At 40.4% G+C, this 14,288-nt stretch overlaps 1 protein-coding gene across 1 annotated transcript in view; it reads right to left on the bottom strand.

Annotated features, from left to right (window-relative positions):
* The window catches only part of RPS6KA2 (ribosomal protein S6 kinase A2), a 127,465-nt gene that overhangs the window by 82,398 nt on the left and 30,779 nt on the right, over nucleotides 1-14,288 (bottom strand). Inside the window, exon 2 of the mRNA XM_048487509.1 lies at nucleotides 2,859-2,975. Coding sequence (XP_048343466.1) covers nucleotides 2,859-2,975 — 117 coding nt within the window. The remainder of the gene's footprint in view (nucleotides 1-2,858; nucleotides 2,976-14,288) is intronic.

Genomic DNA, 14,288 nt, shown 5'->3' with positions numbered 1-14,288 from the left:
AAGAAGGAGCTATCCTTTCAAAAATAGGATATGCCATTTTTGACACATGGAACTATATGACTAACTGGGGGAGGCAAAAACCAGTCTATGTCTTATAATGTTTCATAGCCTTGGTTGGCACATGGGTGCAGACAGCAAAGCTACCAATTTAAGTTACTAGCCATTTGTCAGTGGTTTTGGATAATACTGAGCGATATTCCATTTGGATGCATTCCCCTCATAAGAGATGAATCAACAGGGAACTCAGTATGCTGTTTATGAGAACAGAAAAATAAGTATGAAACCCCTAGGAAAATACAACATATGAAAATCACTGTATAACAAAACATCACAAGCACATTATTACTCATAAACAATAATTATAGCATTTCCACACAGGTTATATGTCCCAGATTCAATGCTGTTGGGAAGTGCTGCTCTCCCCCACTCTACTTCCCCATAGCATCATGGTATATTGGTGCATTTTTTTAAAACTCTGATGTTTCTTAAACCTGCTTTGCTGCAAAGTTTGGGGGAAAATAGGAGTAAATCATGAATGGCTGCCATGTGTGCAGAGTCCAGATTTCCTATCCGTATAGAAGTTGTTTTCCCTGACACTATCTCTGCAGCAGCTATTTCCTCTCCACCATTGGGGCCTTTTTAAATTTGGCAATCACATATTGTTGTACCAATATATCATTATGGCAGTTTGTGTAACAGGTTTTCTGAATTCCTAGTTTTTTATTTTTTTTAAGTCTCTAGCCCTTTGCACTGTGGAAATAAAAAGGGAAATAGAAGAGGCTACAGACTTATTTTTTAAATGAAAGCTGAGAATTCAGAGGGCATGTTAAACATTGTCATAATGGTATCTTGATATAGCAATATGCAATAGCGGATTTTAGAAATCATCTCTGAAATAATGTTGATCTCTTAAATCTCAAGACATTAACAAAATGACAACTGTGGATTAGATTCAAACTTCAATTTCTGTTAACAATGATAATTGCATCAGGCAAGAACTTTTCTGCCTCTATCTTCCCACTGAGATTCCCAAAATGCTGCTCCTGGGAGACAGCAGATCCACAGAAACAGCATGCAATGCAAATTATACAATACGGAATTAGAATTAGAATAAGAGGGGATTAGAATAAGGAATTAGAATAAGAGGGGTAAATTACCTCCACACATTTTGTTGATGGAAACTGACCTCGGATCCAACACATTAGGAATCATAGTTTAGGTCACATGGAAAACTGATGTGTCTGCAGAAGAATACTTACCTTGAAAGCTTTTGAAAGGGAAATTTGTGGGGGAAGCAATCATTTGTGCACAGAGAAAACATGTATGTAACTGTCTGGATCTCAGCCATGTCCCTTTCAATTTTGTGAGTATATAAATGCCTGTTCAGATGCTCAGCTGACATCAAGAAGAAGAAGGATATTTTTATATCCCATTTTTCTGTACTTTTAAGAAGACTCAAAGTGGCTTACAATCACCTTCCCTTCCCCTCCCCACAATCTCCCTTGTGAGGTAGCTGAGGCTGAGATACTTCTGAGAGAACTGTGACTAGCTCAAGGTCACCCAGCAGACTTCATGTGTAGGAGTGGCGAAACAAATCTGGTTCTCCAGATTAGAGTCCACCTGCTCATGTGGAGGAGTGGGGAATCAAACCTAGTTCTCCAGAGAGTCCACCATTCTTAATCACTACACCCCACTGGCTCTAGTACAGTCTAGTAGCACTTTAAAAACTAAACAAATGTCACTGGGATTAAAAAATTGCTTCTCCAGATTAACAGTTATCCATCTGAAATTGGCAACTGAGGTCAGAAATACATTTCATGACCACAGCATATTGGATTTAGGCAATTTTATAAGAAGAACCAAAAGTGAAAAAATGTAGATATTAATTATACGCACGGAGTTAAATTTATGTTTGGATCCATAGTGAGGTAGGTGGAGATCACCATATCTATGGGTTGAGGTGTGTGCATCTGTTTTCTCTTCTTCTTTTCTTTCTTTCCTTTTTTCGTTTAGTATTATTATTATGGGGAGAGGGGGACTAGATCCGGATCTTTTCTTTATCTTTCTATGTATGTGTTACTTAGATGTGCAAAACAAACAATAACAGGACAGCTTACAACAATATCAACAACAAAATCAACACAGTTTTCTATACAATACATCCACTGGTGCCTTAACCAGTTTCTGTATTAAGAGGGAGTGGGGGAAGGGCAGGGAGGGAGGTCAGATCTGTTGGACTGCGGTTGCTGCCCTCAACCACAGGCTTGGTGGAATAGCTCTGTTTTACAGGCCCTGCAAAACTGTCCTACAGGGCATGGGTCTCATTTGACAGAGAATTCCACCAGGCTGGGTCCAGAACCCAAAAAGCTCTGGCCCTGGTCAAGGACAGCTGGATATCTTTTGGAACAGGGATGTATTATCACCAGGTTGTGATTTTTGTCAATTTCATTATGCACTACTTTTTGTTGTTGTTGTTAAATGTTACCAAGGGAGCCTGGAGAAGGAAGTGTAAAAGATGCTACTTTCAGGGTTAGCATCATACTGCCTGTAACACCCACTTCCAGCCACACTGGCCTAATTACATTGGTGTGGAAGGTCGATATCTCTCACTGATTTCAGTTAAATGTTATTTATATCATTGGAAAGGAACGATAAAACATAGCCCCCTAAGTGCAGGATCAGAAATTATATCTCCCTACATTTAGGAAGACTCCAAGTGTGAGGAAGAAATACAAGTCTTCCTTGTTTGTTGGTCCTTTGAAGCTAACAGCTCTCTAGGTAGGCACCAAGTTGCTACGTTCTTAATTCAATATTAGTCCAGATGTCATTATAATAGATCACATATTGTAAAATATTACCTTTCCATAGGAGCCTTGCCCCAACACTTTCAGCAGCTCAAACTGCGATGGGTCTGCTTTTTCAAAACCTTCCTTGACATGATGACTGATGTCTATCTCCTTCACAATTCCTTCTTCCTGTGAAGAAGAGGAAAACAAACTAACTAAAGTACAATTGTTAGCATGAATAAATATTGTAACACGTTCTAACATTGATTAACACATTCAATTTCACCTCACACAGTATTTTCTTTTCTTCTGTTGAACATACTGAGTTCCAGTTCACTGAATAGATCTCTCCCCTTTCCCCGTATGACTTCATGTGCCCACAAAAAGCCGCTTCAAAGGGTTAAGTACCACTTAGAAACAGATTGAGATATAAAATTAAGAAGTTTACTGTTCAAGGGGAAATTGGCCAAAGAGACACCTCTTGTACAAGCTCCTCAGAAACAAAACAAGAGTATGCATGGGTGATTTCTGCCAAACCCTCCATGCTGCATTTACTCTCTTGCTAAAGTTTTTTTTTGACTCACAGGTGCAGATAGAGGGGATGACTAGAAATTCATTCTGTGAACTTGTTTCATTCATGGTTCATTGTATCCAGTTTCTTGTACCTATGTGTGAGACAAAAGATTCTTGCTTATTTCTGTCTATGAATTCCAAGGATATATCATTAAGAGCAAAATAGAAAATCTGTAAATTGAAGCATGGCAGTCAGTTCTTGTAGGTGTTCTGCTCCACAACCAATCTGTTTCAGTTCCAGCAAACATGATTCTTAATTTCTAGTTCTATTATCTGTTCAACGGTGGAGAAAAGGAAGGATAGGTATGTTACCTACCACAATATCCTTACAGCATGTTTCTCGACATAGGCCTCTTCTGCACAGGCCCAAAACAGTGGTTTAAGGACGGTAAAAAACAACATTTTGGGAGAGAACTTCGCACAACCACCACTGCTGCAATGAAGCTGCAGGGCTCTATTCCCCCCAAATGGTGTATTGGTGAATCGCTAAACTAGCGATTCTTTCCAAAAATGGCACTTCGCAATTGATGCTGAGCAAACAGCCGGGCAGAAGGTGCTTCTGCTCCGGCCATGCTTGTGTTTGTTAAAAAAATTTCCAGTTCATGTCTGCGTAGCTATGCAGGCACACTGGGTTGTATCAGGGTCTCATGGAATGTCAGCATTGCTGTGGGGGTACATTTGCATAGTGGGGGTGCATAGTGGGGGTGCATTTCTGCATCGATATGCAGAAATGAGTGGCCAAAAAAAAACCCCGCCGTCCCGCCATGCGAAGTCTCACAGCCCTGCTGATGTGCTTGCTGTTGACGGGAGGGCTGGCTGTGCAAATGTAACCCCTGTGTCAGAATGGGATGACCCAGAAAGGGGTGGAGTCTGAAAAGAAGCTGAATGCTGCAGAACTCATGAGGTTGGAGGGAGCAAGGCTACCAGGCTGGGACTTTGATTGATTTTATTAAGCCCTTAACACCTTGTTTAAGGTAACTGCAATGTTGTGGGGAACTAGTGGGAAGGGAGTTTATTTTTTTTGCTATATTTTAAATGTTAGAAGTTATTGTTTCAGGGTTTTTGTGTATGTAAATGGTGAGAGTTTTCTGGGAACCTTCATCATCTTGAATCCCGTTCACCAAGCCTCTGAAGTCTTCAAAACCAACCACCAGCAAAGAAGAATTGGACTTGGCAATATCAGTAGACTGTAAATATAAGGACTTGAAATGCAAACCTGAACAGGACCTTGAATTGTAAATGTTAAATGTTGATGTTTAATGTTATTTGTAAAGAGAAGTAAACTGTTTTGTTTAAATTTGGTTCTTTGCAACTCCTTCCAAGTACTGCCCCACAGAACCCACAAGCTGAGGTTACAAATTGGCGCCCAACCAGCGTGGGGCTTGGAAGTGAGATTGCAAATATAAATTGCTTGCAATGGAAGTGTGCAATAAGTTGGGGTTTGATCCCCATAAAACTGTCTTGTTATGTGACATAAGTTCAAGGGATGTTAATGAGGATATTCAACATACTGTGGAAACTTATGGTGCAATTGCTAAAATGCACAGGATAAAGGGCAGAGGGAAAGAGATGTTGCTGTGTGAATTTGAAACACATAATTCTGTTTGCAAGATAGTCAACCAATGTATAAACTGTAAGTTGTAAAGGGAAATGGGATGTAATCCCTATTGATGCAGAGTTTGCAACAGTTAGTTGGGAAGAAGCAAAACCTGTGCACAGGAGAAAAAGGAACACTGTTTGGCAGTTACATGAAGGAAGGGATTCCAGTTGCAACCTCTACCCCTTTTGCAAACTCATCCTCTGGATTGCAACAGCTGCTAGAAAGAGTTTTGCAAACTGCCAGTATAGCTAAGTTTCCAGCAGTAGATCTGGAGTTGCAATTAAAAACATTTTCTGGTATTTTACCTAAACCAGCAGGGGAAATAGAATACTCAGTTTGGCGAGTTCATGCAAGAGAATTAATTGCAGATGACAGTGTTCCTGAAAATATTAAAAGAAGGAAAATTATAGAAAGCTTGCTGCCTCCTGCATTGCCCATAGCTTTGGGAGCAGGGAAGGATGCTCCTGCAAAACAATGTTTTGCTATTTTGGAAATTGCATATGGCAATATTGTCTCAGTTTCTGAACTGAAAGCTAAGTTTTATGAGACAAATCAGCACATTAATGAACCCCCATCAGCATATTTAAATCGGTTGCATGCTCTGGCTATGGAAATATTAGAAGAAGGAGGGATTGCTGGATGAAGAGCTTAAGTTCTATGTTCAGGAACAATTCTTTAGGGGATGCTGGCATGAAGCATTGTTAACAGCCCTCAAAATAAGGAACATAGAGTGCAGTAGTGAACTAAAAGAAGGTCAATATGTTGCTCTCCTTTATGCAGTGAGATCCTTAGAGAAAGAAATCTCTAGTAAACAGGAAAGAAAACTGAAGCAAGAAATGAGGGAAAAGGAAAAGCCTTCAAATAAAATTGTGGGACTATTTGATAAAAATACAGAAAAGGCTGAAAAGAGTGGTACTGACAAAGAGATAGACTGGAAATCTAAATACTTACAATCTGAGAGGGAGGTGGCTAAATTGAAGACTACCCTTCATCAAGCAAGGGATTGTAGCAATTCAAAGCCTCAGTTCTCCCAGGGTCTGAGAGAAAGGAGAATGGTAGCCTCTAAAGACCCCAGTAAGGTATGGTGCTTTAACTGTGGATTAAAGGGTCATGTTAAACGTGAATGTGTCAATCAGTCAAATCCAGAATTGGTTCATCAAATATTACTAAATACAGTTGGTAACCAAGAAAAAAATTGTTTAGATGGACCATCTAAAAACAGTATAGCAAGTCAGTGGGCATCTGGAAAGAAGACTATAGGTATGGGTGGAGAGAAACAATTGCAAGGTTTGATAGGACCTGTATGCTATGACTGTGTATATTTGGATGGAGTGAAATGCAGCTGTTTAATAGATACAGGTTCACAAGTGACATGCATTTGTGAGACATTTTATAAAGCCCATTTATCTCATCGCGGAACTGCAGCCTATTAGGGATCTATTGGAAATAGAAGGAGCAGGAGGTCAGACAGTGCCCTATTTGGGATTTATATTTCTAGAATTGCACATTCCAATTAATACTGAAGGTATAGAAGAGAAATATGAAATTTTAGCTCTAGTTTGCCCAGACCAACGCATGAATCAACAAGTTTCAGCCATTATTGGTACTAATGTGTTAAGATGTGTGACTTATGCCAATATTGATTCAGATGGGATCAGTTTTGCAGCTAGCCAAGACTTGCCATATCGTTGGAAAGAAGCTTGCAGCTATTATTTAGAGAGTCAAAGGAAGAAGGGGTGAAGTGGAAGAGGGAAGTGAAGTATGGCTGCAGGGTGGAAGGCCTGTACATGTCCCAGCAGGAAGAGCATGCACAGTGACAGGTGTGCTGCAAACTTCACCACAGAAAATAGGAACAACAGTCCTTTTAGAAGACCCAGAAGTGGCAGCTGGACCAGGAGGGTTATCCATCTTTCCACAAATAGTAAAACCTATGGTATCAAATATGAGAATAGGGGTCTGTGTCAAGAATTTGACACAAAAGGATATTGTATTGAAGCTTCATACAGTAGTTGCTAAAGCTTCTGAAGTAGAATGGACAAGAGCTCTAGCCCTGTCAGGTTTGGACCTCACAAATATAAATGGAAGTGAATTCCCAGTTTTAAATTTTTGAAGCTTCAGCATTAGAGTCAGTCAGAACAGGAAAGAATTTCTAGCAACGTATAGCAACAGAAACACCAAGGGTCTTTGCAATGCATGATTTAGACCTTTGGGAGAGTTTCAGGTGTAAGCCCACAAAATTTACTTTAAGAAGTGATGTGCCCTTTAGAGAGAGAACTAGGGCGAAGTTTCACCTACAGATTTTGAAGACCCACGGCAACATTTGAGGGAGTTGGCTACACTAGGTGTAATTGAAGAAACCAACAGTCCATATGCATCACCAATAGTATTGGTAAGAAAGAAAAATGGGGCTCTTAGGATGGTAGTGGACTATAGGAAATTAAATAATTTAACAGAAAAGGATGCTTACCCTCTGCCAAGAATAGAAGAAAATTTTTTGCATTACTTAAGTGGATCACAGTGGTTCTCTCGTCTTAGATTTAAAAAGTGAATATTATCAGGTGCCAATGGACCCAGCAGATTGCCATTAAAGACAGCATTTACCACCCCATTTGGTAATTGGCAGTTCAAGATGATGCCCCAAGGGTTAACAAATGCCCCCCAACCTTCTTCAACGAATGATGGAAAATGTGATGCAAGGCTTAAACCTTACTGAAAGCGATTGCCTTTTTTAGATGATTTGATCATATTCTTCTGCAACTAAAGAAGAGCATGAAGAACATCTCCTCAAGGTTTTGCAAAGAGACTTCAGACATATGGATTAAAAGTTGGCCCCTTCTAAATGTAAATTATTTCAATCATCAGTGAAATATTTAGGTCATATCATATCAGCCTCTGGAATAGAGCCAGACAAAGAAAAGACAGATGCCATTACCACCTGGCCGGTGCTTGCCTACAAACCTCAGTGAACTTCGGAGATTTCTTGGGTTTGCTGGATATTATAGGAGGTTTCGCCAGGATATTCGGTCATTGCTAAGCCATTAAATTCATTGCTAGCAGGTAGTTCTAGAGGAAGTAAAAAATAAAGGAAACCAGTCTCTCAAAGACAAATGGGATGTAGGCTGTCAAGAGGCCTTTGAGACTTTAAAGTTAAAGTTGACCACAGCACCAGTATTGGGATTTGCAGACTGGAAGTTGCCATATATATTGCATACAGATGCTAGTCTCACAGGATTAGGTGCAGCCCTATACCAAGTGCAAAATAACTGTCTCCAAATGTCATCATAAATGGCGATGCCAGTAGAGGTTTAAGTCAGAGTGAACGCACTTAATTATCCAGTGCACAAATTGGAGTTTTGGCATTAAAATGGGCAGTTTGTGACAAGTTCCATGATTTTTTTTGTATGGATCAGAGTTCAAGGTAATGACTGATAACAACCCACTGACTTATGTTCTAACCTCTGCCAAATTAGATGCTGCAGGGCAGAGGTGGGTGTCAGCATTATCTTTATATAATTTTGAAATAGTCTACAGATCTGGAAAAGCTAATATAGATGCTGACTCACTTTCTAGGAGACATGAAGAGCTCACTGAGGATGAGGAAGGAGATAAACAACTAGAAAGAATTTCTAAAATGCTCCTAAAGATTCAACATAACATGATCCTAATGCACTAAAGTCATGGGATGCTGGAAGTCTGTAAAGGCAGTTATCCAAGTTCATAGTGTAATTTCCAAACATCCAGTAGTGCCAAGATGTAATGAAGTGGACCACAGTTATATTGAGACCTTACCTTCCTCTGAGAACAGTATTCCAGAAGAATTTGCAAATGAAGGATGTCATATTAAATCCCCTTCTGATCAAAATGATGAGGTTTCCTGACTGGAAGAAGTTGCAAAGAAGGGACAAATATATAGCTAGAATAATACACTTTTTTTGGAGAGAAGGCATAAAACCCACCTGGGATGAAGTAAGAAAAAGAGGAGTATGAAACTAGACTGTACTTCTTGGAGAGAGTGGTCTCCAACTTTTTTCTGTCAAATGGAGTTCTATATCGGAAGGTTCAAAAGGAGAAGATGTAGAGCAACTTGTCATCCCTTACACTCATCGAAGAGAGCTCTGGAAGGCATTCATGATGAAATGGGTCATTTTGGAATTGAAAGAACTTTTGGAATTGGCTAGGGATAGATTCTTCTGGCCTAAAATGGCACAAGCTATAGAACAGAAGTGCCGCTAATTGTGAACAGCTGTGTAAAGAGGAAAGCGAAAGAGTAGAAAGAGCAGCTGAATTAGTTAACATAAAACATATGCTCCTTTAGAGTTAGTCTGTATAGATTTTTTTAACTCTTGAACCTGATGTAAATGGCACCAAAAAAATATTTTAGTAGTTACTGATCATTTTACCAAATATGCACAAGCATACCCCCACTTTCGAGATCAGACTGGTGAACAGTAGCTACAACTCTCTGGGAAATATTTTTGGTGCCATTATGGATTTCCTAGAAGATTCCACAGTGATCAAGGAGCAGCCTTTGAGTCGGAACTGGTTACAGAACTGAGTAAAATTGCAGGAACTAAGTCCCATACAACACCATATCACTTAAGAGAGGAAATCCTGTTGAGAGGAGTTCAATCATTACCCTTTTTGGACATGTTGGGCACATTAGAGGTAAATAAGAAATCTAATTGGAGAAAGTACATAAAACCATTAGTTCATACTTATAATTGTACCAAAAGCGATACTACTGGAGAATCTCCTTATTTTTTAATGTTTGGAAGACAACCATTACTACCAATTGATTTGTGTTTCGGGATAAAATCGAAGGAGCAAACAGAAGTAACTCATCAAGACTATGTAAGAGACTTAAAACGCAGGCTTTGTTATGCATATGATTTGGCCACTCAGGAAAGTGAAAAGCATCAGCAAGCCAACAAACGAAGATGGGATATGAAAGTCATCAAATCAACCATTTCAAAAGGCGACAGAGTGCTAGTTCGTAACTTAAGCCCTCGTGGAATGCAGAAATTAGCTGACCGATGGGAACCTGTTGTGCATATAGTTCTGGAGCAACCTGATGAAACCCTTCCTGTATACAGAGTCCAATCAGAAGATGGCAAAGGTGTGGTTCGAACTCTGCACCGGGATATGCTGAGACCATGTGGTTTTATTTCCTCCTCTGAGGACATGAGTGATTTGGACAGTCCAGAGAGTCCTATTAGTGGCAGGACGAGACAAAAGTTAGCTGATGTGAACTCAGTAGGAGAAGATTTTGCATCCACATCTAACTCTCTCTTTTCAGACCTCAATCCCATGGCAAGGGAATTCACATCAAGCTCCCCTCTGATGAGGGTACTGCAGTCGGAAATCCTTGTAAGACAAAGACAAGGGAAAGACAAGGTTGTGCTGTCAAGATTCACCAAATGTGGTTCCTACACCAGTACAGGGATCTCTGGGGAAATTAGTAACCTACCCCTAGATCAAGAAGAGTTAGAACCCAGCCTACTAAGTTAGCTGATTATGTTCTGAATTTTTTTCAATGGGGTTAATTGGAGTCTACACTCCTACTGTAATATATCATTGTTCAATCATTTCAAGAGTTAAATTGTAAATACTGTCGGGACGACAGAATTTTAGTGGGGGAGAATGTAACCCCTGTGTCAGAATGGGATGACCCAGAAAGGGGTGGAGTCTGAAAAGAAGCTGAATGCTGCAGAACTCATGAGGTTGAAGGAGCAAGGCTACCAGGCTGGGACCTTGATTGATTTTATTAAGCCCTTAACACCTTGTTTAAGGTAACTGCAATGTTGTGGGGAACTAGTGGGAAGGGAGTTTATTTTTTTTGCTATATTTTAAATGTTAGAAGTTATTGTTTCAGGGTTTTTGTGTATGTAAATGGTGAGAGTTTTCTGGGAACCTTCATCATCTTGAATCCCGTTCACCAAGCCTCTGAAGTCTTCAAAACCAACCACCAGCAAAGAAGAATTGGACTTGGCAATATCAGTAGACTGTAAATATAAGGACTTGAAATGCAAACCTGAACAGGACCTTGAATTGTAAATGTTAAATGTTGATGTTTAATGTTATTTGTAAAGAGAAGTAAACTGTTTTGTTTAAATTTGGTTCTTTGCAACTCCTTCCAAGTACTGCCCCACAGAACCCACAAGCTGAGGTTACACAAACAGATTGGAGCTACACCGGTGTTAATTACACCGTTTGCACAGCGCTGTATTTGGCCTGTGTGGAAGGGGCCTTAGTTTGTCAATAAGCATCTTGATGTTCATATGCTGATTTTACAGCAAAATCCCTAATAATAGGAAGGCAATGGAGAAAAAACACTGGTTTCTATATGCGACAGACACCTTCTATAATCCTTCAGGCTGGAAAACCACTCACTCTGGGACTGAGGTGCTTCTAATAATGGTAGTGTAGGGTGGAAGCACTTTCCCTTAGACCTGTTCACACCCAGAAGGCAAAGGATGTCCATTGACTTTTATTTCTTTTTTCCATGGGCACGGCTCTCATAAAGACACAAATCAAGTAAATACTTGAGGTAAATATGAACTTAACTAGAACAACAGATTTATTGAACAGACAAGAGATGGTGAAGTGAGAATGGATGTGGATGGGTTAAACTAGAGAGCAGACAGTGTACATATACACTATTCACAACTGCTTGGCACAGAGACTTATAGTTTTCAGTTTCTTCAGCACAGCAGTTTGTTCAGTTTAGCTTAGAAGATAGTTTCATAGATGTTTCACAATTTGTACAGTACCTTTGCTTAGATGTTCTGGCTTATGGCTATTCACATACATGGTCCTAACACTGGCTTGGTACTTTTTCACTTTTCCCTTACACAGTTCTCACAGTTAGGTAAAACTTTTAAAATAAAAGATAAACTCTTTATTGAGGTAAACTTCAAGCAAACCCTATACCAGTGGTGGCAAACTTTTGGCACTCCAGATGTTATGGACTACAATTCCCATCATCAATTCCCAGTTGGCCATGCTGGAAGGGGCTGATGGGAATTGCAGTCCATAACATCTGGAGTGCCAAAGGTTCGCCACCACGGCCCTATACCCCAGACCCACTGGTACACTAGATCTCTCCTCTCGTTAGAAGCAGTTCTTATCTGGTTTATATGGCCTTCAACTTGGCTCTCCATATACTCCACCAGTAAATGGGGTTTATATATGATTGCTTTCACATAGCACTCAGCCTGAACCAGTAGAATCAGTCACTCTCTCTGGCTGATCTATGCACACAGGAAAGGCAGGCAGCACTTAACATCAGCAATGTTTCAGACCAAAAAGCCTCTCAGAATGTTGTAACAAGGGCCCTTTCCACATGGGCACAAGCGGGGGGGGGGGTGTTGGCATAAACAATGCCGATGCACCCTCCCCCAGGACCGTTCACACGGACAGTCCCGGTAGGGGTGCAGGCAGCAGCACAGCCTTCACACTGGCTGAGCTGTCCCTAAACGCTGTACCTCGTCTCCTGGCTTCCAGCGCGGCGCAGAGGCCAGGGGACACCCCTCCACAGGCTGGAGCAGAGCCTCTGGAGTCACAGGCCCCTGGCCTCTACGATGCGCCGGAAGCCAGGAGATGAGGTACAGTGTTCAGGGACCGGGGGAGCAAGGTTTGGAAGCAGTGTCTTTGTGCCGCTTGAGGTGGCGAGACCCGCGCTGCTGCAATGCGGCAGCGGCAGCCGTGCGAACCCCCCCTCAGGGACAGCGTTTTTGCCGTCCCTGAGGCGCTCTAGTCCATCCGTGCAGAAAGAGCCACGGAGTTTAACTTCCTCCCTTTCTGCATCATGCAGTTACCTGCCCAATCAGAGTGCAGGAGGCCACAGGCAATCAGATGGCTCCCATGCTCCTAAGTCTTTCTGTGCCTTGCTCTAAAGATAAACAATATTTTACTTTGACAAAGCTGCACTTTAAAATTGACCTTTCTCTGAAGTCCATCACACTATACTTCTGAATGTTGTCCTGAAAGAGGAATTAGTTATTGCCTGAAGCCATCTTCTTTATACTGAGCTGTGTGCATGTTATATAGGTCATTCAGTAAACAAGGAGAACACCTTTGTCTGCCTTCTGTTTGCATTCCCAGCACACAAAGGAATGCACAGAAACAGGTTTCTTCCCATATAATTAGATTTTACAACTGAAGAGAAATTGTTCCAAATCTGATGACTTTGAAAAGGAAGCCTCCATCCAACATTGTAATTTTCCTTCTAGAGATTATAAATCTGGTGTTCTACAGATGACATACAAAAGCACCTTAAGACCAGATTGGGTCTATTCAAGAATAAAGAGTTGAAAAGAAAGGGATGTAGCCTGACTTATGATAACATGGACATGGGAGAAGCAAACATCAGAACCAGCATTTATTAGACCAGTGGTTCCTAACGTGTGGAGCATAGATCTGTAAAGTCATTGCAAGGGGCCCACAAATCAATCCAACTGGGGTAGATTTTTGCCTTCTTCATCTGTGTCTGAAACTACTTGTGTCTAATCTTACAAGCAAGGTTATTGTTTAGATTTGTGGAGTATATTTAAATTTTTAGCCATATTTTACAGATATAGTTCTTTTGTTAATTTCATGTTTATGTTTTTAAACAACATATTTCTATAAAAATCTGTGGTTCTTACAAGTATGTTTAAAAAATAGGAACTTTGATTACAGTGGGAGTAAGATGGTTTTGTCTGTTGGTTTAAAGTTGGAGGAGCATGTTATTCATTATTATTCATTCATATATTGTACCATTTCATTTACTGGCATTGTATAGTTTTACAGAAGATTTCTGAAATGTGTTTGGATTTTTTAAAAACATAGTTTTAACTAAAAATATCAAACTAAATCATTTTTTAAAATACCTTTACTGGCTTTGCCATCATTCTTCTTTTAACTACACAGACCCAAATACAAAACTTCCATATATGCTGGTTCAGCACTGATTTTTTTAAAATCCCCACTGCTAAGATCGCTCATGCTACTGCACTGTTACATGAAATTCCATGTTCAAAGAAGAACAGTAGCCATCATGGCACAGTGGTTAAAAGTGGTAGACTCTAACCTGGAGAACCAGTTTTGATTCCCCACTGATCCACTAGAAGCCTTGGGCCAGCAGAGTTCTTCCTGAACAATCTCAACTCCACCTACCTCACAAGGTGCCTGTTGTGGGGAGAGGAAGGGATTGTGATTATAAGCTACTTTTAAACTAAAAGATAGAAAAAGTAGGTATTATACCAACTCTTCTTAGTTTTGAAGAGTGTATGCCACAGAGAAGATGGAAGACAGGTACCATGGTGGACTGCAGTTTTGTTTGGGCGCTA

Source organism: Sphaerodactylus townsendi, linkage group LG01 (genome assembly GCF_021028975.2).
Source record: "Sphaerodactylus townsendi isolate TG3544 linkage group LG01, MPM_Stown_v2.3, whole genome shotgun sequence".
NCBI classification, from domain to species: Eukaryota; Metazoa; Chordata; class Lepidosauria; order Squamata; family Sphaerodactylidae; genus Sphaerodactylus; species Sphaerodactylus townsendi.
The sequence above is the reverse complement of the archived record's forward strand: the minus strand, read 5'-3'. Positions and strand labels throughout refer to the sequence as shown.